This window comes from Oncorhynchus keta, chromosome 35, assembly GCF_023373465.1.
Source record: "Oncorhynchus keta strain PuntledgeMale-10-30-2019 chromosome 35, Oket_V2, whole genome shotgun sequence".
Lineage (NCBI taxonomy): Eukaryota > Metazoa > Chordata > Actinopteri > Salmoniformes > Salmonidae > Oncorhynchus > Oncorhynchus keta.
This window is the reverse complement of record NC_068455.1, coordinates 70,689,960-70,714,362: the sequence shown is the minus strand read 5'-3', so window position 1 is coordinate 70,714,362 and position 24,403 is coordinate 70,689,960. Positions and strand designations below refer to the sequence as shown.

The following is a 24,403-nucleotide window of genomic DNA, read 5'->3' as shown; positions in this document are numbered from 1 at the left end:
AATTCACACCCTTATCAAGAGAAACTACCCAGTCATCCCTACTGCCTCTGATCTGGCAGACTCACTAAACACAAATGCTTAGTTTATAAATGATGTCGGAGTGTTGAAGTGTGCCACTGGCTATCCGTAATTATTTTTTATTTTTTTTAAATCAAGACAAATCATGCGGTCTGGTTTGCTTAATATAGGGAATTTGAAATGTATACTTTTGATTAAGTATATTTTAGCAATTACATTTACTTTTGATACTTAAGTAAAACTCTGTATTTGTTTTTAAATGTACTTAAGTAGTATTTTACTGGGTGACTTTCACTTGAGTTAAGGTATCGTTACTTTTACTCCATTGCCAAATTTTGTATCTTCATGAAAAACCATCCTATTCCTCCTTTTAAATGTATTCGCTTAATACATGACAGAAATATTCAACTTCCATTCATCTCTTCCCTGTTTGTTTATTCTTATCAACTTTGTCTATCATTGTCGGTTGCCACTATTGCCGCCTAATCTTGTTGAATTACCACTTGTGTTATCCTTGATGATTTTCTTAAATTTTAAGTGGAGGCGTCACCGGCTGGAGCACCTTTATGTATGCATTTTATTTTATTTTAATTGTCTAATAAATTAAATAAATGCTTTTTAAAAGATAATTGACTTATGTTCCATCTGACTTCTGCTCAAAACACACACAAAAAAACTTAACACATACCGATCAACAATGTGTTTTCAGTTACTAAAAGAAAGAGGGAAATATGATGTAATAGCACTGTGAAGAACATGTGCTTCCCTGATCAAAAGTGATGCACTATTAAAAAGGGGCATAGGCTGCCATTTGGGATCCAAAGTTGTTTGTAGCCGACATGGTCCAAACCATATGACGTCAACATGAACTAGTCAGATAGTTTTTATTTGAATCAAAATAAGAAACATAAATCATCACTGCCCTCAAAACACCATGAACAATAAGCATTAGCAACATGTTTATTTTTTTTTACTGACGAGAGGGAGGAACAAAAAACAAGAACTTAAGTAAAGAAGCTAGAATAACCACTTGTTTCCACTCCAATCTTGTCTGTTTGGGGGGCTCCTGCGTCGATAAGGTGATAAATCTGTTGAGAGAAAGAGAGAGTCTCCCAAGTCCAAATAAAATGGTTTTAAAAATGTTTAAAATACAGTTTCACCGTCAGAGAATAGCAGACATGGTTTACGTCCCAAAAGGAACCCTATTACCTATAGCTTGTACTGCATCTGATCAAGTCCCATCAAGGCTAGGGCCAAAAGTAGTACACTACATAAGGAACATTGAGCCATTTAGGACACACTCTTAGACTTGGCCTCTGTCAACCACAAGGAAACAACCATGGACATGAAAATTAAAAACTAGGGGGGCAGAGGGCAGAAAACAAGTGGGGAGAAAATATAAAATGCCCTCCTGACTTAAAGTAAGTAGTAAAGTCTCTGGATGTCGTTGTGAAGAGAAAAATGTTCCTTTGAAATGTAACACTTTTTTCCTTTCTTTCAGTCACTAGCTTAACCATAGCTTGTTAGAACCATCCCTCACTTCCTCGTTAGAATCTGCCGCTTCTTCACTAAGAATCCTCAGAGGGCGTGGCGTCACAGCGAGAGCTTGCAGTGACACAGTTCTTTGTACATGAGTCTTCTCAGTTTGGGCATATCCTGCTGGCCGAAGCTGAACGGCTGCCCCAGGGCCAGAGTCTTGCAGTACTGGAAGGAACACAGAGAGAGAGGTTAGACATAGTGCAGTGTTTCCCAAACTCTGTCCCAGGCCCAGCCTGGGTGCAGGTTTTGGCCCTAGCACTACACAGCTGATTCAAATAATCAAAGCTTGTAGAGTTAAAAAAAAAAAAAAAAAAAAAAAGTACACCCAGGGGTGTCTTGAGGACAGAGTTGGAGAAACCCTGCCCTAGTGTCGTGAACAAAGGGCCCCCAAAAAGCAGTGTCCAGGCCTTCTGGCACCAAATGGTTCCAGCTAGCCATCAGAGGGCAAGGTTAAGCAGTTATCATATCAAACATATTAAATCCTAGTGTTTTGGATCTTTGTTATTTCTATATTCTTATTTTTAAAAATGTAGTTCTGTCCTTAAGCTGTTCTTGTCTATTAGTGTTCTGTATTATGTCATGTTTCATGTGGACCCCGGGAAGACTGGCTGCTGCATTTGCAAAAGCTAATGGCGATCCTAATACAATCCTGATTTAAAGGAGTGTCTAGGTCTTTGGGCTTGATTTGGAATTCAGCACAAGAGTGTGACGTACATGGACAACTATGAACCATGGCTCAAGATCCAAGTATGAACATCTAGGATTATAATTAGGACCCACCTGAAGAACGAATGCTCCGCAGTCACTGTCATTGTTCTGGCGACCAACATTCTGAAACGCATCGAAATGTTTTGGTAAAAAAACATATTCCCCGACACAGTCAAACAATCACCTGGTTGTTAATTCCTGAGAAATCTTGACATACCATTTTGAAATAGCCTTTCCACCCTGTGAGGAAATCTCTCTGGTCTTTCTTGACAGCCTCCGCCTGCAGGTACTTTGCAATATGCTGAGGTGGTGGAAAAGAGCAGATCATTTATAGAGACCAGTTCTTGAAGAGGGCTGATGCTGTCCGCAACTTCACATTTAACTGCTTTAATACGGGCTCCTAAATATAAAATACCTAATGCCCAAAATGAGTACTGTCAACTATTTCAATCTCACTTCAAAACACAGACTAAATCAATATAGGTGATTTTTAGGACTAGTTCTAATCTGACAGTCACGAGTGGCAGTCAGGCACTCACCTTTGGGCAGCGTCGGTTAAGTGTGCGTTGGGAATCGAAGTAGGTGATGGCCCTACGGGGGATGTCCACACTGACCAGGGACCAGTGGACCTCCAGGTGGATGGGGATCAACAGCAGGTCCTTCTGGAATATGTCCACCTGATAGAGTAGAGAGAGCATTATGATGAATAACAACACGTAACATGTGCTATTTTCATCCGAGAGGGGAAAGAGAGAAAGGGTTGAAGTGAAAGTGTTGTCTGTCCTGGTTTGCTCTTGGGGAAGGGGGGGGGGGGTTAAGACTTGGGTTTCTGTTCGGCACTTTAACGAAATACATTTGTAAAGATGACTACACACTAGTACAACCAATGTGCGGTAGGAAACAACGCTACAGCAGACGGCAAAAGTTGAACTATTTTAACTCTGACGACAAGTCCCGTCTACCGTGGCGGCTGACGGCATTTACCGTCATGCTCTAATAGAAAACAATGAAATCCGTTTTGCTGTCTAGCTTGTACCATCTAAAGGCACCATTAGAGTTAGCTAAAATGACGTCAAAAGCTGAATGCAATCGCTTCGCCTGGGTAAACCTGCCAGGTAAGTACACTGAAAAAGTATATAAATCGCAAGATACTAAAATCTTTGAAATGTATGCAAGTTACAGTTCATAAGGAAATCAGTCAATTGAAATCAATTCATTCAGCACTAATCTATGGATTTCACATGACTGGGAATACAGATATGCATCAGTTGGTCACAGATACTTAAAAAGGTAATTTAGGGGTGTGGATCAGAAAACCAATGACCACCATTTCCCTCATGCAGCGTAACATCTCCTTCGCTTAGAGTTGATCAGGCTGTTGATTGTGGTCTGTGGAATGTTGTCCACTTTTCCATTACTATGTGAAGTTGCTGGATATTGGCAGGAACTGGAACACGCAGTCGTACACGTCAATCCAGGGCATCCCACACATGCTTAATGGGTGCCATGCCTGGTGAGTATGCAGGCCATGGAAGAAATGGGACATTTTCAGCTTCCAGGACTTGTGTACACATCCTTACGACATGGGGTTGTGTATTATCATGCTGAAACATGAGGATGGCTGCGGATGAATGGCACAACAATGGGCCTCAGGGTCTCCTCACAGTATATCTATGCATTCAAATTGCCTTCGATAAAATGTCAACTGTGTTCTCCGTAGCTTATGCCCGCCCATACCATAACCCCACTATGGGGCACTCTGTTCATTATGTTGACATCTGCAAACTGCTCACCCACACATACACATGATCTTCAGTTGTGAGGCCGGTTGGACGTACTGCCAAATTCACCAAAACGACATTGGAGGCGGCTTATGGTAGAGAACTTAACATTAACAGCTCTGGTGGACATTCCAACAGTCAGCAAGCCAATTGCACGCTCCCTCAAAACTTGGGAGACATCTGTCGCATTGTGACAGAAGTACACATTTTAGGAGTGGCCTTTTAATGTCCCCAGCACAAGGTGCACATGTGTAATGATCATGCGGTTTAATCAGCTTCTTAATATGCCACACCTGTCAGGTGGATGATTATCTTGGCAAAGGAGAAACACTAACAGGGATGTAAACACATTTGTGCACAAAATAAGAGAAATAAGCTTTGTGTGTTTTGAACATATGGGATCTTTTATTTCAGCTCATGAAACATGGGACCAACACTTTAAAATGTTGCATTTATCATTTTTGTTCAATGAGGTATGCTACAATTTCAATGGAAAATGGATTGACAAAGGATCATGAAAAGCCAGCGTAAGGGGGAAAAGAAAACACTTATGGGATGAATAGGGTTTCTTACGTTCTTTGTCCATCGTTTGACTCCATCGTAGCCTTTCGTCCTCAACTTGTCGTAAAAGAAACTGTTGAAGAAGTGAACCTGAGAGAGGGAGCAAGACGGATGGTACAGGTATTCTCATTCACTGAATATAGTGCCTTCAGAAAGTATTAATACCCCTTGACTTAAATCAACATTGTATTTATTTTCTCACCCATCTAACACAATACTCCATAATGACAAAGTGAAAGTGTTTTTGAAAATTTCACAAATGTATTGAGAATTAAACACAGAGCTCATTTACATACAGTACAAGTACAAGTCAAAAGTTTGAACACCCCTACTCATTCAAGGATTTCTTTATTGTTACTATTTTCTACATTGTAGAATAGTGAAGCCCTCAAAACTAGGAAATAACACATGGAATCATGTAGTAACCAAAGTGTTAAATCAAAATATATTTTATAATTGAGATCCTTCAAAGTAGCCACCCTTTGCCTTGACAACTTTGCACATTTGGCATTCTCTCAACCAGCTTCACCTGGAATGCTTTTAACAGTCTTGAAGGAGTTCCCACATATGCTGAGCACTTGGTGGCTGCCTTTCCTTTGCTCTGCGGTCCAACTCATCCCAAATCATCTTAATTGGAACCAAAAACCTCAAATTTGGACTCAAACCAAAAGGACAGATTTTCACTGGTCTAATGTCAACTGCTTGTGTTTCTAGGCCCAAGCAAGTCTCTTCTTATTGGTGTCCTTTAGTAATGGTTTCTTTGCAACAATTCAACCATGAAGGACTGATTCACGCAGTCTCCTCTGAACAGTTGATGTTGAGATGTGTGTTACTTGAAATCCGTGAAGCATTTATTTGGGCTGCAATCCGAGGTGCAGTTAATTCTAATGAACTCATCCTCTGCAGCACAGTTAACTCTGGGTCTTCCTTTCCTGTGGCGGGCCTCAAGAGAGCCAGTTTCAACATAGCACTTGATGGTTTTTGTGACTGCACTTGAAGAAACTTTCAAAGTTCTTAAATGTCTGGATTGACCGACCATCATGTCTTAAAGTAATGGACTGTCGTTTCTCTTTGCTTATTTGAGCTGTTCTTGCCATAATATGGACTTGGTCTTTTACCAAATATGGCTCTCTTCTGTATACCACCCCTACTTTGTCACAACACAACCGATGAGCTCAAATGCATTAAGAAGGAAAGAAATTCCACAAGGCACACCTGTTAATTGAAATACATTCCAGGTGACTACCTCATGAAGCTGGTTGAGTGCAAGTGTGAAAAACTGTCATCAAGGCAAAGGGTGGCTACTTTGAAGAACCTGAATTTAAAAAAATATGTTTAACACTTTTTTTTGGTTGTGATGTCTTTACAACGTAGAAAATTGTAAAAAATAAAGAACAATCTTGGAACGAGTAGGTGTGACCAAACTTTTGACTGGTACAGTAAGTATTCACACCCCTTTGCTATGACACTACAAATTGAGCTCAGGGGCATCCAATTCCCTTTGATCATCCTCGCAATGTCACTACAACTTGAGAGTCTACCTGTGGCCAATTCAAATTTTTTGGACATTATTTAGAAAGAAACACACCCGTCTATGTAAGGTCCCACAGTTGACAGTGCATGTCAGAGCAGAAACTATACCATGAAGTTCAACAAACTGTTCATAGATCTTCGGGATACAATTGGGGAAGGGTATAAAACAATTTCTAGAGTGTTGTAAGTTTCCAAGATTAGTGGTCTCCATCACTGGGAAAGAAAAAACATAATAATATGGATCTAGCCAGACTAAAGATGGCCATCCGACCAAACGTGCAAGAATGACCTTGGTGACCAAGAACTAAATTACCACTGATTTTAGATCTACAGTTTTAGAGTTCCTTGGCTCAGATGGTAGAACCTTCCAGTAGGAAAACCATCTCTACAGCACTTCACCAATCTGGCATTTATGGGAGACTGGCAAGACTGAAGCCACTCCTAAGAAAAAGCCACATGACAGCAAGCCTGGAGTTTGCATAAAGGCATGTGAAAGACAAAAGAGTCTGGTCTGGAGACAAAAAAGTGGAACTCTTTGGCCTAAATGCAGAGCAAAACCAGTCACAACTCATCACCCATCTAACACCATCCCTCCCATGAAGCATGGTGGTGACCAATGTTCCCTCTAAGCTGCCACACAGAAGAAATATCAGACTTAGTATGCAAGACATTTTGTTATAGGCAGAATGCATCGAAGTAGGATTCCATTGCATTGACTCAGCACCTACTTTACACAGACCGCTCCGGAATAACCGTTCAGAGCTGCGGTATGCCTATATGGAAATAGACCATTGCCATATATAGATCTGTGCCATTTATTTGAACTGGACTGTGTTTACAGCATGAGCGGTGTGAGTAGACGCGCTTGTTTTGAGATCAAAGCGAAAGCTGCATTTAGCCGTGTGTGCACCGTTCATATCCTTGGCTAGTTAGTGAGTTATTAGCCCAGTCAGACCATTTGTAGTCAGCAACATTTCTAGACATCTTTGAAAAGCTAGTCAGGTGAAGAGCTTTTTTTTTTAAATCTTAAAGGGGCAGTGTTGTATTTTGAGACATGCTTGAATAAGATAAGTAGCCTATGGGCAGAGGGTAGCATAATTTGCCTGATTCCCAGTAATAACAGTATGGGAATAATAATGTATTTTATTTTGTAAAGTGGTTTCTTGCATCAACTACAATTTTCAGTCACCTTGTCTGAAGGACAAGTGGATGAGCAGGTTAATGTCAAGCACTGCATGACTTTTTCAAAAGTCTCATGGAATGTAGGTCTACATTGAACACTAGCCTACAGTAGCAGCCAATGTGTTTATGATAGACCAGCCATTTCCATGTAAAAATTTTATGGGATGCATTTTCGCCATTGTTTATGATGGTCGGCCACTCTGGTAGGCCTACATTATGATCAAATAGCCATTGTAGCCTACTTGACTACTGTCTGAAACTGTAACTTAAAGCGGATAAAGCCTTTGTTCACAGTAAACACGCTGGAAGTTGCACAGAAGTTTTGCACTCAGCAGACCTGAAATTTGCTCAGTGCTGGAATAAAATTGAGGGAACATTGGTGGCAGCATCATGCAATGGGGTAGCTTTTGAGCTGCAGGGACTGGGAGACTGGTAAGGATAGAGGGAACAATGAATGGAGTCAAATACAGGCAAATCCTTCATGAGAACCTGCTTCAGAGTGCAAATGACAGACTGGGGCGAAGATTGACACTCCAACAGGACATTGACCCAAAGCAACACTGGAATGGCTTCAGAACAAGAATGTGAAAGTCCTTGAATGGCCCAGACTTGAATCTCTGTTGAAGATTGTTATTCACCGCCGCTCCCCATCTAACTTAAAGCTTGAGAAAATCTGCAAGGAAGAATGGGAGAAAAATCCCCAAATCCAGATGTGCAAAGCTGATAGACATCCAACACGACTCAGTTGTAAACGCCGCCAAAGGAGCTTCTACTAAGTTAATCCTAGAGGTCAACCGATTAATCGGAATGGCCGATTATTTAGGTATTTCTATACACAGATTAGGCCGATTTTTTAAAACACCTTTATTTATCCTTTATTTAACTAGGCAAGTCAGTTAAGAACACCTATTTTCAATGACGGCCTAGCTGTAGGTTAACTGCCTTGTTCAGGGGCAGAATGACAGATTTTTACCTTGTCAGCTTGGGGATTCAATCTTGCAACTGTACAGTTAACTAGTCCAACGCTCTAGCCACCTGATTACATTGCACTCCACGAGGAGACTGCAGTAAGGAGCAAAGGTAAATTGCTAGCTAGCATTAAACTAATCTTTTAAAAACAAGCAATCAATCATAATCACTAGTTAACTACACATGGTTGATGATATTACTAGTTTATCTAGCGTGTCCTGCGTTGTAAATAATTGATGCGGTGCGTATCGTTGCTCCAATGTGTACCTATCCATAAACACCAATGCCTTTCTTAAAATCAATACACTAAAGTATATATATTTAAACCTGCATATTTAGCTAAAAGAAATCCAGGTTAGCAGGCAATATTAACCAGGTGAAATTGTGTCCCTTCACTTGCGTTCATTGCACGAAGAGTCCGTGTATATGCAACAGTTTGGGCCGTCTAATTTGCCAGAATTTTACGTAATTATGACATAACATTGAAGGTTGTGCAATGTAACAGGAATATTTAGAGTTAGGGATGCCACCCGTTAGATACAATACGGAACGGTTCCGTATTTCACTGAAATAATAAACATCTTGTTTTCGAGATGATAGATTCAACCATATGACCTAAGGCTCATATTTCTGTGTGTTATTATGTTATAATTAAGTCTATTTGATAGAGCAGTCTGAGCGGTGGTAGGCACTAGCAGGCTCGTACGCATTCATTCAAAAAGCACTTTTGTGCGTTTTTCCAGCTGCTCTTCAAGCATTGAGCTGTTTATGACTTCAAGCCCATCAACTCCCGAGATTAGGCTGGTGTAACCGATGTGAAATGGCTAGCTAGTAAGCAGGGTGCGTGCTAATAGCGTTTCAAACATCACTCGCTCTGAGACTTGGAGTGGTTGTTCCCCTTGCTTTGCATGGGTAACACTGCTTTAAGGGTGGCTGTTGTCTATGTGCTCCTGGTTCGAGGAGAGGGACGGAAGCTATACTGTTACACTGGCAATACTACAGTGCCTATAAGAACATCCAATAGTCAAAAGGTATATGAAATACAAATCGTATAGAGAGAAATAGTCCTATAATTCCTATAATAACTACAACCTAAAACTTCTTACCTGGGAATATTGAAGACTCCTGTTAAAAGGAACCACCAGCTTTCATATGTTCTCATGTTCTGAGCAGGGAACTTAAACGTTAGCTTTTTTTACATGGCACATATTGCACTTTTACTTTCTTCTCCAACACTTTGTTTTTGCATTATTTAAACCAAATTGAACATGTTTCATTATTTATTTGAGGTTAATTGATTTTATTGATGTATTATATTAAGTTAAAATAGGTGTTCATTCAGTATTGTTGTAATTGTCATTATTATAAATACATTTTATAAAAAAATAATAATGGAATCGTCCGATTAAACAGCGTTGAAAAATCATAATCGGTCAACCTCTACTTAATACATGCAAATGTGGTAATATATTGAAAATGCAGTATAGAACTATCAAAAAACATGTTTTCACTATCATTATGCAGTATTGTGTGTAGATGGGTAAAAAGAACATTTGAATAAGTCAGGGGGTATGAATACTTACTTGAGGCACTGTATATGGTTTTTCTGTGGAGGGGAAAAACATCATGGATTTTGTGGAAGTATGTTGTAAATGTTTTCCTACCTTCTCGGGCACCGAGTCCATCACAAGGTCACCATACATGTTCATGACCTGAAGAAACATTTTATCACCACAATGTACAAATGCCTTGCTTTTAAACTGTTTAAAGGCCCAGTGCTGTCAAACATGATGTTCCTGTGCTCTATCTGCACACACACACTTACAGTTTGGAATAATACTGTAAAATTGTGAAAATGTTACTACCCTTTTAGTTGTAAAAGCGGTTTTGAAAAAAACAAAAACATTTGTGGGATGGAGTTGACACTTACCTGGTGACATCACCAGGCAGTAAATTCATTAATAGATCAATGAGTTCCAAACCTCTCTGCCAACATCTAGTGTTCCGTTTTCCCCTCCCCACTCAGACCACTCCCATAGAAAAACTCTTGCTTGAGACACTGCTATTTGTTTATTTTTGACTATTTTAATCGAAAAACAATCACAGTAACCAAGATTCCATCCACAGTTTTTATGCAAGTAAAGTTATACTGTATAAATAAAAAGTAGTTTCAGTACAATTTTATAAACGCAGACATAATTTGTTAGTTCAACGTGGTGGGATCCTTTTGTGAAGTAAAATTAATTATGCGAGAAATTCCAGTGTAAATGCCTTTATGGGCAAATATAGATTATAATAACCTTCATATAGAAGTAAACTTGGAGTCACACAATGATATGGTGTGTGTGGTCCTCCCACTGTCCATGTTATCTGGGATCCTTGGGACGTCCCTATCCCATTGAAGTTGAAATAAAAATAAAAAAATGTAAAAGGGACACTTTTGGATTTGGGCATTGAGGCCCTTTATCTACTTCCCCAAAGTCAGATGAACTCGTCTTGGTGTCCAGTATGAAGGAAGTGAGAGGTAGTTTCATGAACCAATGATAACTAGCGTTAACCTAGACTACCAGTCATTGCGCTAACATTACTTAGCAATTGACCTAGTTAGCATAAATACAAAAATGGTATCCACGAGTTCACCCGACTCTGGGGAAGTAGAAAAAGGGCCTCATTACCAAAATCCTGAACTACCCCTTTAAGGTAAGGGATAAGGTTAGGGTGGAGATGAAGGTTAGGGTTTAGAGTCAGGATGTCCCAAGAATTCCGAATAGCACTGACCTTCCTCGCACTACGACTAGAAAAACCATGCATTTTGTTAAGATACAGATTAAATAAATTAAGAACTTCACAGGGTGGTGAGCATGATGCTCTTCAAAAAAATAAAAGGATCAATGCTTGGCTGCCATTTGACCAAAGAATATTCTTGCCCTTATCCATAATAATCTCATGTAGACCAGGGCTTTCCCAAACTGGGTCCTGGGGCCCCACCTGGGTGCACGTTTTGGATTTGACCTAGCACTACACAGCTGATTAAAATAATCAAAGCTTGATGTGTTGGTTATTTTGTGTAGTGTTTGGGCAAAAACAAAAATGTGCACCCAGGGGGATGCCAGGGACCGAGTTTGGGAAGACAAGTCTACCCACACAGCATTCTGAGCTGTTAGTAAGAGTGCATGTGCCATGACCAAAATAGGCACATTTGCCATTTAACACTAAGGTAGATTTGAAAATACAATGGAAACACATCGAACTTTAGATTATTATTCGTTACAATTTTTGGGGGGGATAAAAAGTCAATTTGGTGGAAACGAACCACTTGTAAGAAAATTTGCATATTTTCTTAATGTGAATACTCAAATCTGCATAAAAATATGACGCCAATTGGATGGAAACCTAACCAGTAAATACATACACCAACAAGAAGCCATGGATTATAGGCAACAACCGCATGGGGCTAAAGGGTTGAGCTGCCCGTTTCAAGGAGCGGGACTAACTCGGAAGCAACATTACCCAACAAACCGTCAAACAGGCAATACCGGACTAAGATTGAATCGCATTACACCGGCTCCAACGCTCGTCAGATGTGGCATGGCTTGCAAATTATTAGACTACAAAGGGAAGCACAGCCGCGAGCTGCCCAGTGACACGAGAATACCAGACAAACTAAATTACTTCTATGCTCGCTTTGAGGCAAGCAACACAAACATGCATGAGAGAATCAGCTGCACTGTACGACTGCGTGATAACACCGATGTAAGACCTTTAAACAGTTCAACATTCACAAGGCCAGATGGATTACCAGGATGTGTACTCCAAGCATGCTCTGGCCAACTGGCAAGTGTCTTCAGTGACATTTTCAACCCATCTCTGACAGAGCTTGTAATACCGACATGTTTCAAGCAGACCACCATAGTCCCTGTGCTCATGACTACCGACCCGTAGCACTCACATCTGTAGCCATGAAGTGCTTTGAAAGGCTGGGTCATGGCTCACAACACCATTATCCCAGAAACCCAAGACCCACTCTAATTTGCATATCGCCCCAACAGATCCACAGACAATGCTCTCTCTATTGCACTCCACACCACCCTCTCCCACCTGGACAAAAGGAACACCTATGTGAGAATGCTATTCAATGACAACAGCCCAGCGTTCAACACCATAGTGCCCTCAAGGCTTATCACTAAGCTAAGGACCCTGGGACGAAGCACCTCCCTCTGTAACTGGATCCTGGACTTCCTGACGGGCCGCCCCCAGGTGGTGAGGGTAGGTAACAACACAGCCGCGACGCTGATCCTCAACACAGGAGCCCCTTAGGGTCCAAACACACCAAGACAGTCGTGAAGAGGGCACGACAAAGCCTATTCCCCCTCAGGAGACAGGAAAGATTTGGCATGGGTCCACAGATACTCAAAAAGTTCTACAACTGCACCACCGAGAGCTGGTTGCATCAGTGCCTGGTATTTCAACTGCTCGGCCTCCGACCGCAAAGCACTACAGAGGGTAGTGCGTACAGACCAGTACATCACTGGGGCCAAGCTTCTGCCATCCAGGACCTCAATACCAGGCGGTGTCAGAGGAAGGCCCTAAATACGGTCAAAGACTCCAGGCACCCTAGTCATACTAAAACTAAAAACAGGAAATGCCCGTGCTCAGGTCTGTTCAACGCTGGTCTGACCAATCGGATTCCATGCTTCGAGATTGCTTCGATCACGTGGACTGGGATATGTTCCGCATAGCGTCGCACAATAACATTGATGAATACGCTGATTCGGTGAGCGAGTTCATTAGCAAGCGCATCGGTGGTGATGTACCACTAAGCTAAGTGTCAGTATAGAGACAAAGTCGAGTCGCAATTCAACAGCTCAGACACGAGAGGTATGTGGCAGAGTCTACAGTCAATCATGGACTACAAAAGAAAAACCAGCCCTGTCGCTGACCACGATGTCCTGCTCCCAGACAAACTAAACAACTTCTTTGCTCGCTTTGAGGACAATACAGTGCCACCAACACATCCCGCTACCAAAACCTGCAGGCTCTCTTTCACTGCAGCCAACGTTACTAAAACATTTAAACGTTTTAACTCTCGCAAGGCTTCCGGCCCAGACGGTATCACTAGCCGAGTCCTCAGAGCATGTGCAGACCAGCTGGCTGGTGTGTTTACAGACCTATTCAATCAATCCTTATCCCAGTCTGCTGTTCCCACATGCTTCAAGAGGGCCAGCATTGTTCCTGTTCCCAAGAAAGCTAAGGTAACTGAGCTAAATGACTACCGCCCCGTAGCACTCACTTCCGTCATCATGAAGTGCTTTGAGAAACTAGTCAAGGACCACATCACCTCCACCGTACCTGACACCCTAGACCCACTCCAATCTGCTTACCTCCCCAATAGGTCCACAGACGACGCAATTACAATCACACTGCCCTAACCCATCTGGACAAGAGGAATACCTATGCACGAATGCTGTTCATTGACTACAGCTCAGCATTTAACACCATAGAACCCTCCAAACTCGTCATCAAGCTCGAGACCCTGGGACTCGACCCCGCCCTGCACAACTGGGTCCTGGACTTCCACTCAGGTGGTGAGGGTAGGAAACAACATCTCCACCCCGCTGATCCTCAACACTGGGGCCCCACAAGGGTGCGTTCTCAGCCATCTCCTGTACTCCCCCGTTCACCCACGACTGCACGGCCATGCACACCAACAGAATCATCAAGTTTGCAGACGACACAACAGTGGTAGGCTTGATTACCAACAACGACGAGACGGCCTACAGGGAGGAGGTGAGGGCCCTCGGTGTGTGGTGTCAGGAAAATATTCTCACACTCAATGTCAACAAAACAAAGGAGATGATCGTGGACTTCAGTAAACAGCAGAGGGAGCAGCCCCATATCCACAAAGATGGGACAGTAGTGGAGAAGGTGGAAAGTTTTACGTTCCTCGGCGTACACATCACGGACACACTAAAATGGTCCACCCACACAGACAGCATGGTGAAGAAGGCGCAGCAGTGCTTCTTCAACATCAGGAGGCTGAAGAAATTTGGCTCGTCACCAAAAACACTCAAACTTTTACGGACGCACAATTGAGCGCATCCTGTCGGGCTGTATCACAGCCTGGTACGGCAACTGGTCCGCCGACAACCGTAAGTCTCTCCAGAGGGGAGTGAAGTCTGCACAACGCATCACCGAGAGCAAACTACCTGCCCTCCAGGACACCTACACCACCCGATGTCACAGGAAGGCCAAAAAGATCATCAAGGACAACAACCACCCGAGCCACTGCCTGTTCACCCCGCTATCATCCAGAAGGCGAGGTCAGTACAGGTGCATCAAAGCTGGGACCGAGAGACAAAAGCCGTTTTTCAATCTCAAGGCCATCAGACTGTTAAACAGCCATCACTAACATTGAGTGGCTGCTGCCAACATACTGACTCATCTCTAGACACTAAAATAATACAAAATTGGATGTAATAAATGTATCACTAGCCACTTTAAACTATTCCATGTTATATAATATATTACACCTTTATTTAACCAGGTGGGCTAGTTGAGAATAAGTTCTCATTTGCAACTGCGACCTGGCCAAGATAAAGCAAAGCAGGTCGACACATACAACAACAGTTACACATGGAATAAACATACAATCAATAATACAGTAGAAAAATCTATATACAGCATGTGCAAATGAGGTAGGATAAATGAGGTAGGTGGGTGTTGCTATGGTGACCAGTGAGCTGAGATAAGGCGGGGCTTTACCTAGTAAAGACTTTTCGATGACCTGGAGCCAGTGGGTTTGGCGACGAATATGTATCGAGGGCCAGCCAACGAGAGCATACAGGTCGCAGTGGTGGGTATTATATGGGGCTTTGGTGACAAAACAGATGGCACTGTGATAGACTACATCCAGTTTGCTGAGTAGAGTGTTGGAGGCTATTTTGTAAATGACATGGCCGAAGTCGAGGATCGGTAGGATAGTCAGTTTTAATAGGGTATGTTTGACAGCATGAGTGAAGGAGGCTTTGTTGTGAAATAGGAAGCCAATTCTAGATAAAATGTTGTATTGGAGATGTTTAATGAAAGCCTGGAAGGAGAGTTTACAGTCTAACCAGACACCTAGGTAGCAGCTTTCTAATCTATGGGAATCTCAGACGATATGAAAGAGAGGTTGAACAGGCTAGTAATAGGGGTTGCAATAATTTCAGCAGATAATTTTAGAAAGAGAGGGTCCAGATTGTCTAGCCCGACTGATTTGTAGGGGTCCAGATTCTGTAGCTCTTTCAGAACATCAGATATCTGGATTTGGGTGAAAGAGAAGTGGAGGAGGTTTGGGCAAGTTGCTGTGGGGAGCACAGGGCTGTTGACCGGGTAGCCAGGTGGAAGGCATAGCCAGCCGTAGAAAAACGCTTATTGATATTCTCAATTATTGTGGATTTATCGGTAGTGACAGTGTTTCCTAGCCTCAGTGCAGTGGGCAGCTGGGAGGAGGTGCTCTTATTCTCCACACACCATATCACGGGGACTATTCAATGCTAATGAAGAATGCCACATGACGTTTTTGTGCTGGTCAAAGGCAGACTGGTCTGGAGTGAACCAAGGGCTATATCCATTCCTAGTTCTAAATATTTTGAATGGAGCATGCTTATTTAAGATGGTGAGGAAAGCACTTTTAAAGAATAACCAGGCATCCTCTACTGACGGGATGAGGCCAATGTCATTCCAGGATACCCCGGCCAGGTCGATTAGAAAGGCCTGTTAGCGTTTTAGGGAGCGTTTGACAGTGATGAGGGGTGGTTGTTTGACCGCAGACCCATTACAGATGCAGGCAATGAGGCAGTGGTCGCTGAGATACTGGTTGAAAACAGCAGAGGCATACTTGGAGGGCGAGTTAGTTAGGATGATATCTATGAGGGTGCCCGTGTTTACAGATTTGGGTAGGTTCGGTAGGTCCGGTAGGTTCATTGATAATTTGTGTGTGATTGAGGGCATCAAGCTTAGATTGTAGGATGGCCAGGGTGTTAAGCATGTCCCAGTTTAGGTCACCCAGCAGCACAAACTCAGAAGATAGATGGAGGGCAATCAATTCACATATGGTGTCCAGGGCACAGCTGGGGGAAAGAGGGTGGTCTATAGCAAGAGGCAACGGTGAGAGACTTGTTTCTGGAAAGGTGAATTTTTAGAAGTAGAAGCTCGAATTGACAGAACTCTGCAGGCTATCACCGCCCCCTTTGGCAGTTCTATCTTGGCGGAAAATGTATGTGTGTAAATATATGTATAGATTGTACTCTATACCATCGAACAGCATAGGCAAGAAGCAGTAGGCCTTCGCTCATCCATATATTTTTATGCACATATTCTTATTAATTCCTTTACACTTGTGTATAAGGTAGATGTTGTGAAATCGTTAGTTTACTTGTTAGATATTACTGCATGGTCGGAACTAGAAGCGCAAGCATTTCGCTACACTCGCATTAACATCTCCTAACCATTTGTATGTGACAAATACAATTTGATTCATAGAGTGTGCTCTCTGCTACCGGAGCGCCAAGTCTTGGTCCACAAGGCTTCTAAACAGCTTCTACCCCAAAGCGATAAGACTCCCAAACAGCTAATCAAATGGCTACCCAGACTATTTGCATTGCCTGCCCCCCAACCCCCACATTTGCTGCAACACTCAATTAATCTATGCCGTCACTTTAACCTACATGCATGCACATATTACCTCAATTACCTCGACTAACCTTTGCCCCTGCACATTGTACCGGTACCCTGTATATAGCCTCGCTTTTGCTATTTTACTGCTGCTCTTTAATTATTATTATTTTTTTTTCCCACATTTTTTTTCTTAAAACTGCATTGTTGGTAAAGGGCTTGTAAGTAAGCATTTCACTGTAAGGTCTACAGCTGTTGTATTCGGTGCATGTGATAAATACAATTCGAGGTACTTAAAATTGTTACCTAGAACTGATTTGATACCGAGATAAAAAATGGTTGCATTGGACCTTGAAAAATAACAGCTTATTGCAAATAAGGCACAATACTAACTTGACATGCAAACAAATACAAATTTTGCTTAAGTCATGCAAAGACATCATTGCAAAGTACGCAAAATGTATGCAAAAATTCAAGTGCAAATGTGAAGTTTAGAATCCAGTCTGTTGTATTTGGTCGGGGGTCCCACCTTAGGGCATATAGTTGTTTTATGACTTATATATATGCAACAGGCCTGATAATGCTTTATAGAGTGTTTAGTACAGGGTCCCACCCACCTGGTCATTGAGCCAGTTCTGTCCGTACAGCGTGCTGAGATCATCCATGGTGAGGACGTGACGCTTGTAGTTGACGCGGAACCCTCGCACCATGGCCGTGCCGGACGACCTCTGGTAGGACTGGATTAGGTGTTGCACCACCGCTTTCCTGTTGGACATGGAAACAGACGAGGAATATAAAACGTTCAAAACCTTTTCTGTATTATACTGGCCGCCTTCTTGTATTTTTTGGAAATATGACATTAGTAAAGGATAACAACTTGAACCATTTTTTACACACATACATGAAGTCAGAAGTTTACATACATCTTAGCCAAATACATTTAAACTCAGTTTTTCACAATTCCTGACATTTAATCCCAGTAAAAATTCCCCGTCTCAGGTCACTTTATTTTAAGAATGTGTCATCTCAGAATAATAGTAGAGAGAATGATTTATTTCAGCTTGTATTTCTTTCATCACATTCCCAGTTGGTCAGATGCCTTTAAACTTGGGTCAAACGTTTTGGGTAGCCTTCCACAAGCTTCCCACAATAGGTTGAATTATGGACCATTCCTCCTGACAGAGCTGGTGTAACTGAGTCAGGTTTCTAGGCCTCCTTGCTCGCACAAGCTTTTTCAGTTGTGCCCACAAATTTCTATAGGATTGAGGTCAGGGCTTTGTGATGGCCACTCTAATACCTTGAAATTATATATCCACATAATTTTCCTCCCTCATGATGCCATCTATTTTGTGAAGTGCACCAGTCCCTCCTGCAGCAAAGCACCCCCACAACATGGTGCTGCCACCCCCGTGCATCACTTTTGGGATGGTGTTCTTCGGCTTACAAGCCTCCCCCTTTTCCCTCCAAACATAACAATGGTCATTATGGCCAAACAGTTATATTTTTGTTTATTCAGACCAGAGGACATTTCTCCAAAAACTACCATCTTTGTGCCCATTTGCAGTTTTAAACTGTAGCCTGGCATTTTCATGGTGGTTTTGGAGCAGTGGCTTCTTCCTTGCTGAGCGGCCTTTCAAGTTGTCACTATAGGACTCGTTTTACTGTGAATATAGATACTTTTGTACCTGTTTCCTCCAGCATCTTCACAAGGTCCTTTGCTGTTTGCATCTTTAGGATACAGAACTGGTCTCCTTCCTGAGCGGTATGATGGCTGCGTGGTCCCATTGTGTTTATACTTGCGTACTATTGTTTGTACAGATGAACGTGGTACCTTCAGGCATTTGGAAATGGTTCCCAAGGATGAACCAAACTTGTGGAGGACTACAACTTTTTTTCTGAAGTCTTGGCTGATTTCTTTTGATTTTCACATGATGTCAAGCAAAGAAGCAGTGAGTTTGAAAGTAGGCCTTGAAATACATCCACAAGTCCACTTCCAATTGTCTCTAATTGTGTCAATTAGCCTATCTGAAGCTTCCAAAGCCTTGACATCATTTTTTTTCTCCAAGCTGTTTAAAGGCACAGTTAACTTAAGTGTTCTGAACCACTGGAATTGTGATAGATTATTTCACATAAAATTCAGTGTAAGGTTAAACAATTATTGGAAAAATGACTTGTGTCATGCACAAAGTAGATGTCGTAACCGACTTGCCAAAACTACAGTTTGTTTTACAAGAAATTTGTGGAGTGGTTGAAAAACGAGTTAATGACTCCAACCTAAGCGTAGGTAAACTTCTGAATTCTACTGTGTGTGTATATATTAAAAGTTTACACTTGGTAACAGCTGGGTCATATTCAATAGTGCACACTGTAGCAAGACGTTTTTCTACAAATATTCCCTCAGTTTCATTCCGTTTTCTTCTGTTTGGTGCATAAACCCTGGTGATGATGAATGGATAGAACTGGCTCAATGACCAAGTGGGCGGGACCCTGTACTAAACACTCAACAAAGAATTATAATACCTGTTGCATTACAGATGGCTTAAGTCACCATCTTCAGTTTATAAGATTAATGCCTTGTCATAACAAAAAGACTAACTTGCATCAACATACTGAGAACTTGGGTGATGCTGGTAACATGTTGGTGGTTTCCTTTCCCTTTGGTTCAAATAGCTTAACAGATAAGAAGAGGTAAAAATACCATATTTTGGAGTCAAATCATAGAATTAGATTCTATGTGTGCTGCGTAGAAGGAATGCGTGACTACTCTCTGTAAGGACAGATTTATTTACATTCCACCAGGCCTCGGCCAACAGAACCAGGCTTTTTAAGGCCAACATTTAAAAGGCTCCTTACCGATCCCAAGTCGACATCAGTTAGGATAAATATTAGGCTACATTGTGTTTCTTTTTTGGGTTGGTGTCGCTCTCTGTGTATGTGTCCCTGCACAGTACAGGAAATTATGTTTCATTGGGGTTTGTACACGTGTACCGTGTGTGAACCATGCGCAGGTGTGCGTGTATTGCTTTGCATATCTGTGTGTGTTTGCATGTGTGTGGGTCAGACGGACCTGTGAGGCTGTGAGAAGTTGTCATTGAAGATGTCCTGTAGTTTCTCCACCACGTCGTCAGCGTGGATGGGGATCAGACTGCCATACTTCTGGAGAGACTCGTCCAGGATCCCTGAGAGAATGGGAAAACAGAATGTTGGGAGAGTAATAGACACACAGACAGAGGATTCTACTCTGGGATGGGATTTTTAAAAAAAAACACAGACAGTAGAGGATTCTACTCTGGGATGGGATTTTAAAAAACAAACACAGACAGTAGAGGATTCTACTATTGGGGGGGGAGAAATCACAGACAGTAGAGGATTCTACTCTGGGATGGGATTGTTTTAAAAACCAAACACAGACAGTAGAGGATTCTACTATGGGGGAGAAATCACACAGACAGTAAAGGATTCTACTCTGGGATGGGATTTTATAAAAACCAAACAGACAGTAGAGGATTCTACTATGGGGGAAACTCAGACAGTAGAGGATTCTACTATGGGGGGGGGGGGGAAATCACACAGACAGTAGAGGATTCTACATGACCTTCAGCAGCCAAGCTCAGTCCTATAATCATATCCTGTTGGTAGCAGGTGTGCAAAGAAACTATACCAATAGGAAAGAAGAACCTTAATGTCTCTTTAACTGAGCATCAATTGACACCTGATGTAGATTTCACCGGAGTTGATGCAACACTTCCTTGAAATGAACTGACCACCTGCACTGACTCTCCCTACCTAAATACACTCGCCCCCCAATTCCCCCTTCCCCAAAGCAAGTGTAAATATTGGACTATAAATTGAGCCTTACTGTATTATCCTTCAGCTAACATGTTTATTCTATACTACTGAACCGTTACCTTTATGTTCATATTCTTATCTTTTATTATTTCTTACTGTTGATGCATTGTGGAGAAGGTACCTTCAAGTAAACTTGTCATTGGACGGTGTATACTGTACATACGACTAATAAAGCTTGGACCTTCCTTTTACATTTTCATCATGGGTTTGGTATGTAAAACCATGGCTGCGGTCCAAACACTTAGACACACCCTCGTCCACTTAACCTCGCTTTGTGCCCTTGCGGGAATCCCCGTCGCCATCTTGGAGGGCGGTCCAAATTATTAGCCAAGCAAGGGAAGTTTGCGACGTAAGCCCCTCAGCCCTCGTTTTTAGTCGGCTTTGCGAGTGTGCAATAATGTTCACTCGGGGCCTGAAACTCCCCATAATTTAATTTGCGACGATTGTACATCCGCTAAGAAAAGTCAGCGAAAACTTAAAAACAACATCAATGGATTAGTCAACATAAAAGTGTAAAAGTAAAAACAAATACAAATAAGTTTGAAATTGTGCTACTAATGCACACGACGGCACAAACATGTCTTGTAAAAAGTATACGTTTTTGTTTGGTTATCATTTGGAAATTTTAGAAATAAAAAAAATGTCCTTCATAAGTTCCAGCTAGGCAGGCTAACGTTAGTTAGCTAATTAATTTACTAGCTATCATACAGTAGGCGTACATGAATGATTATACAATTAATATAATTGACATGCACTCATAATTGACTGTAGCGTATATAAAGCACCCACAAGCTACCGGTGGCTGAAAACACAAAATCATCGCGGGATGCACGAATGGTGAATTTCCAGCCTAGGGTGGTCCATTTAGAAATCATTCCTTCCTTGCCCTGCAAGTGTATAATTGTCAGACGTCATCAAGTGTCCACTTAATTTGAGGGCTGAGTGGATAGGGTGTGTATTTTAAGTGTTTGGACAGCAGCCCATGTCATCCAACAAGCTTAATTTCTCCAACTCTAACAAAATATGACATGAATTGATGTACAGTATATTTGCCAGAAATGTCTGCATAACATGTTTGTAAGAGTGTTTCAGTAATTTAATAACATAATCAATTTAACTAGAAAAGGTAATTTTCCAGAAGAACAATTATATATGTTTTTGTTTACCATGCACGCAGCTCATGTGTTCTTCAGTGAGGGCAACCTCCACAGGTTTCTCTCGGACGATAGAGTAGGAAGCCTCCGGTTCCCCCAGAACTCCCATCTGGTTGGACTGGTAATCTCCTGAGTAACCATTCAACCGGTCGTCTGCAGGGATGACAACTTTAGTCAATTCAAATCAAATGTTATTCATCATATGCTTGGTAAACAACGGGTGTAGATGAACAGTGAAATGCTTAGTTACGGGCCCTTCCCAACAACACAGAGAGAATTGCTAACATTATGATGATTGTCATCTTACATCCTGGTTAGTATGAGTTTAGGAATAGTTAAAACATTACGGCAATTATCGTGGAGATTACACCGTTTAAGATTGGTAAAAATCAAGGCACTCATTGTCAGACGCTTTAAGCAATACACTTGTTTTCCTCTACTAAGTTAATGGTACCTGTTAATGTGTATAAAATAGATGGAATGTTTTATGTATTGCTACATCTAAGTGTGTTGTTTATCAATGAAAATGTCAACCCTTCAGTTTCTCAAAAACAACTTCCCCATCTAGGGAGCTCACCTCGTTCAGACCCACTGAGCCTCTCGTCGTCTGACAGCGGGCTGAGGCCCGGGTCTGCTCCCCTCCTGTGCCGGTTGGCGTACTGACTGTACTGGGGCCACTTCCTCGCCCTCCTGTGCCCCAGGGTGCCGACCCACAGGGCCCGCTGACGCCAGGTCTTCCAATGCTGAGTAAGGCGGGACCGAAGGCCGGAATGGGAGCGGAGCTTCCGCCAGCGCCTTAGCCTGCGCTGCCGGAGCACATTGAGCCTGGACTGGATAGGGTTGCTGGGAAAGTCCCTGGCTTTATTTTCGGCCTGGTTGTTGTCATTGTCGTCGTCATCATCCTCCAGTGGTGCTTGCAGCTGGTGATGATGATTCTGCTCTTGTAGGGATGTGGTGGGAACCATGTGTGGGACCTCCCATTCAACCTCAGCCTCCTCTCCATCTTCCTCCTCTTCTTCCTGCTCCTCCTCATCCCAGCCTTCACCTTCTTCAAAATCCACTTCTTCCTCATCTTCTTCCTCATCCCCATCCTCCTCCATCTCCTCCCGCTCCAACTCCTCCATGTACTCAGCATCCCAGGCCTCCCTTTCTTTCTGGTCCAGTTTCAGGTGCATGGGGCTAGGCATCTGGTGGGTGGAGGTGGGGTCCATCCCCAGGTGACCTCCAGAGATCCCTACACCACCACCTCCACTGTCTTCCTGGCCCACAGCTAGGCCCAGCTCTCCCTGCCAGCGGTTCTGTGCTAGGCTGCTACCACTGTCCCTCATGGTCCACGGGCAACCCACGACCTGCGCCAGCTCGTCGCCTGTGGAACGAGTGAGGGGAGAGACAACGGAAGAATGGCACATGACTGGTTAGTGTTTTTTTTTTTTTTTTGCAGTAGGTAAAGGTATTCTGGTACTAATAAGCAAATATATAAAAAATTAAGTGCATCGCATATGTGCACGCTTAATCTGCAACCATATTTTTTATTTCTGCCATTATTTGGCCAAATGTGTGTGTTAGCTAGATAAGCTGTCCATGTCACATAGGTAGTTGTCAACAGCTCAATAATATAAGTTACATTTGCATCGACTAATTTACATCCTTGGCCGTGAAAAAGCAATACGTGACGTTACTGTAACTAATCATTATTGCTGTGAACAGGAAACAGAATGTGTAATTATTGCGCTAGCTAGGCAGTGGTGGTTTACACTCCTATTGAAGACGCAAAAGAATACATACTTTACAAATTTGCATTACAGGACTGCTCATTAGGTAGTAAAACATCAGCTGGCAAGGTGGCTACTGCTGGCGTATGCAGCTAGTTTGTTAGCCATTAGCTGCTAAGCTAACTAGCTAACGTTAGCTAGCTAATGAAAAGATGGATACATGTTTAGGTTGTTTCGACATGACCTACTTAAGCTAATTTTACGTTAACCATCAAAATATGTATATGTTACACCTTACTGGGTTACATACACAATGTAGAAGCAAATACATTCGTGATATAGCAAGTTAGCTACATAACAAATTAGGTGTAAAACGGTGCTGTTAGCAAGACTAGCTAGTTATGTCGCTGCTAACGCAAGCTAACTAGCCAACATAAAAATAAAAAAAATACAGCCGGTCGGCCTAACGTATGTGTTAGAGATAACGCTAACCCGTACTCACCGTTAAACTGCAGTTTTGTGCAAATATATGACTTATATACAATGAAGCGTTTGCGCAGTGTTTTAAACTATATTTGGGATCAAAACGGACACAAATGTTCTAGTAAACCTCATTCAATGAAGCAGACAGGTGTAGTTGAAGCAATCGTCAGTCACCCCCGTTACTTTGATCCCTTTCAGGACTTCCGGTTTCAAGAAAAAACATCACTTTTAGAACAGATGACTTGCTGTTATACGGCAC

At 42.2% G+C, this 24,403-nt stretch overlaps 1 protein-coding gene across 2 annotated transcripts; it reads right to left on the bottom strand.

Moving 5' to 3' along the window:
* Positions 1-883: 883 nt before the first annotated feature.
* Positions 884-24,327, bottom strand: senp3b (SUMO specific peptidase 3b). 2 transcript variants are annotated; one of them, XR_004822479.2, is made up of 12 exons: positions 24,164-24,327; positions 22,527-23,315; positions 21,962-22,102; positions 20,014-20,125; positions 17,564-17,711; positions 9,956-10,003; positions 4,620-4,697; positions 2,805-2,942; positions 2,483-2,566; positions 2,338-2,388; positions 1,559-1,722; positions 884-1,106 (listed from the first exon to the last, which is right to left on the bottom strand). XR_004822479.2 is itself a non-coding variant. In XM_035753487.2 (11 exons), the coding sequence occupies exons 2-11, from the start codon at positions 23,275-23,277 to the stop codon at positions 1,612-1,614; spliced, it is 1,662 nt and encodes a 553-aa protein (XP_035609380.1). In that variant the 5' UTR covers positions 23,278-23,315; positions 24,164-24,327; the 3' UTR covers positions 884-1,611. The 2 variants fall into 2 exon arrangements, 1 of the variants encoding a protein (XP_035609380.1); XM_035753487.2 differs by having other exon boundaries at positions 884-1,722.
* Between the last annotated feature and the right edge of the window lie 76 nt (positions 24,328-24,403).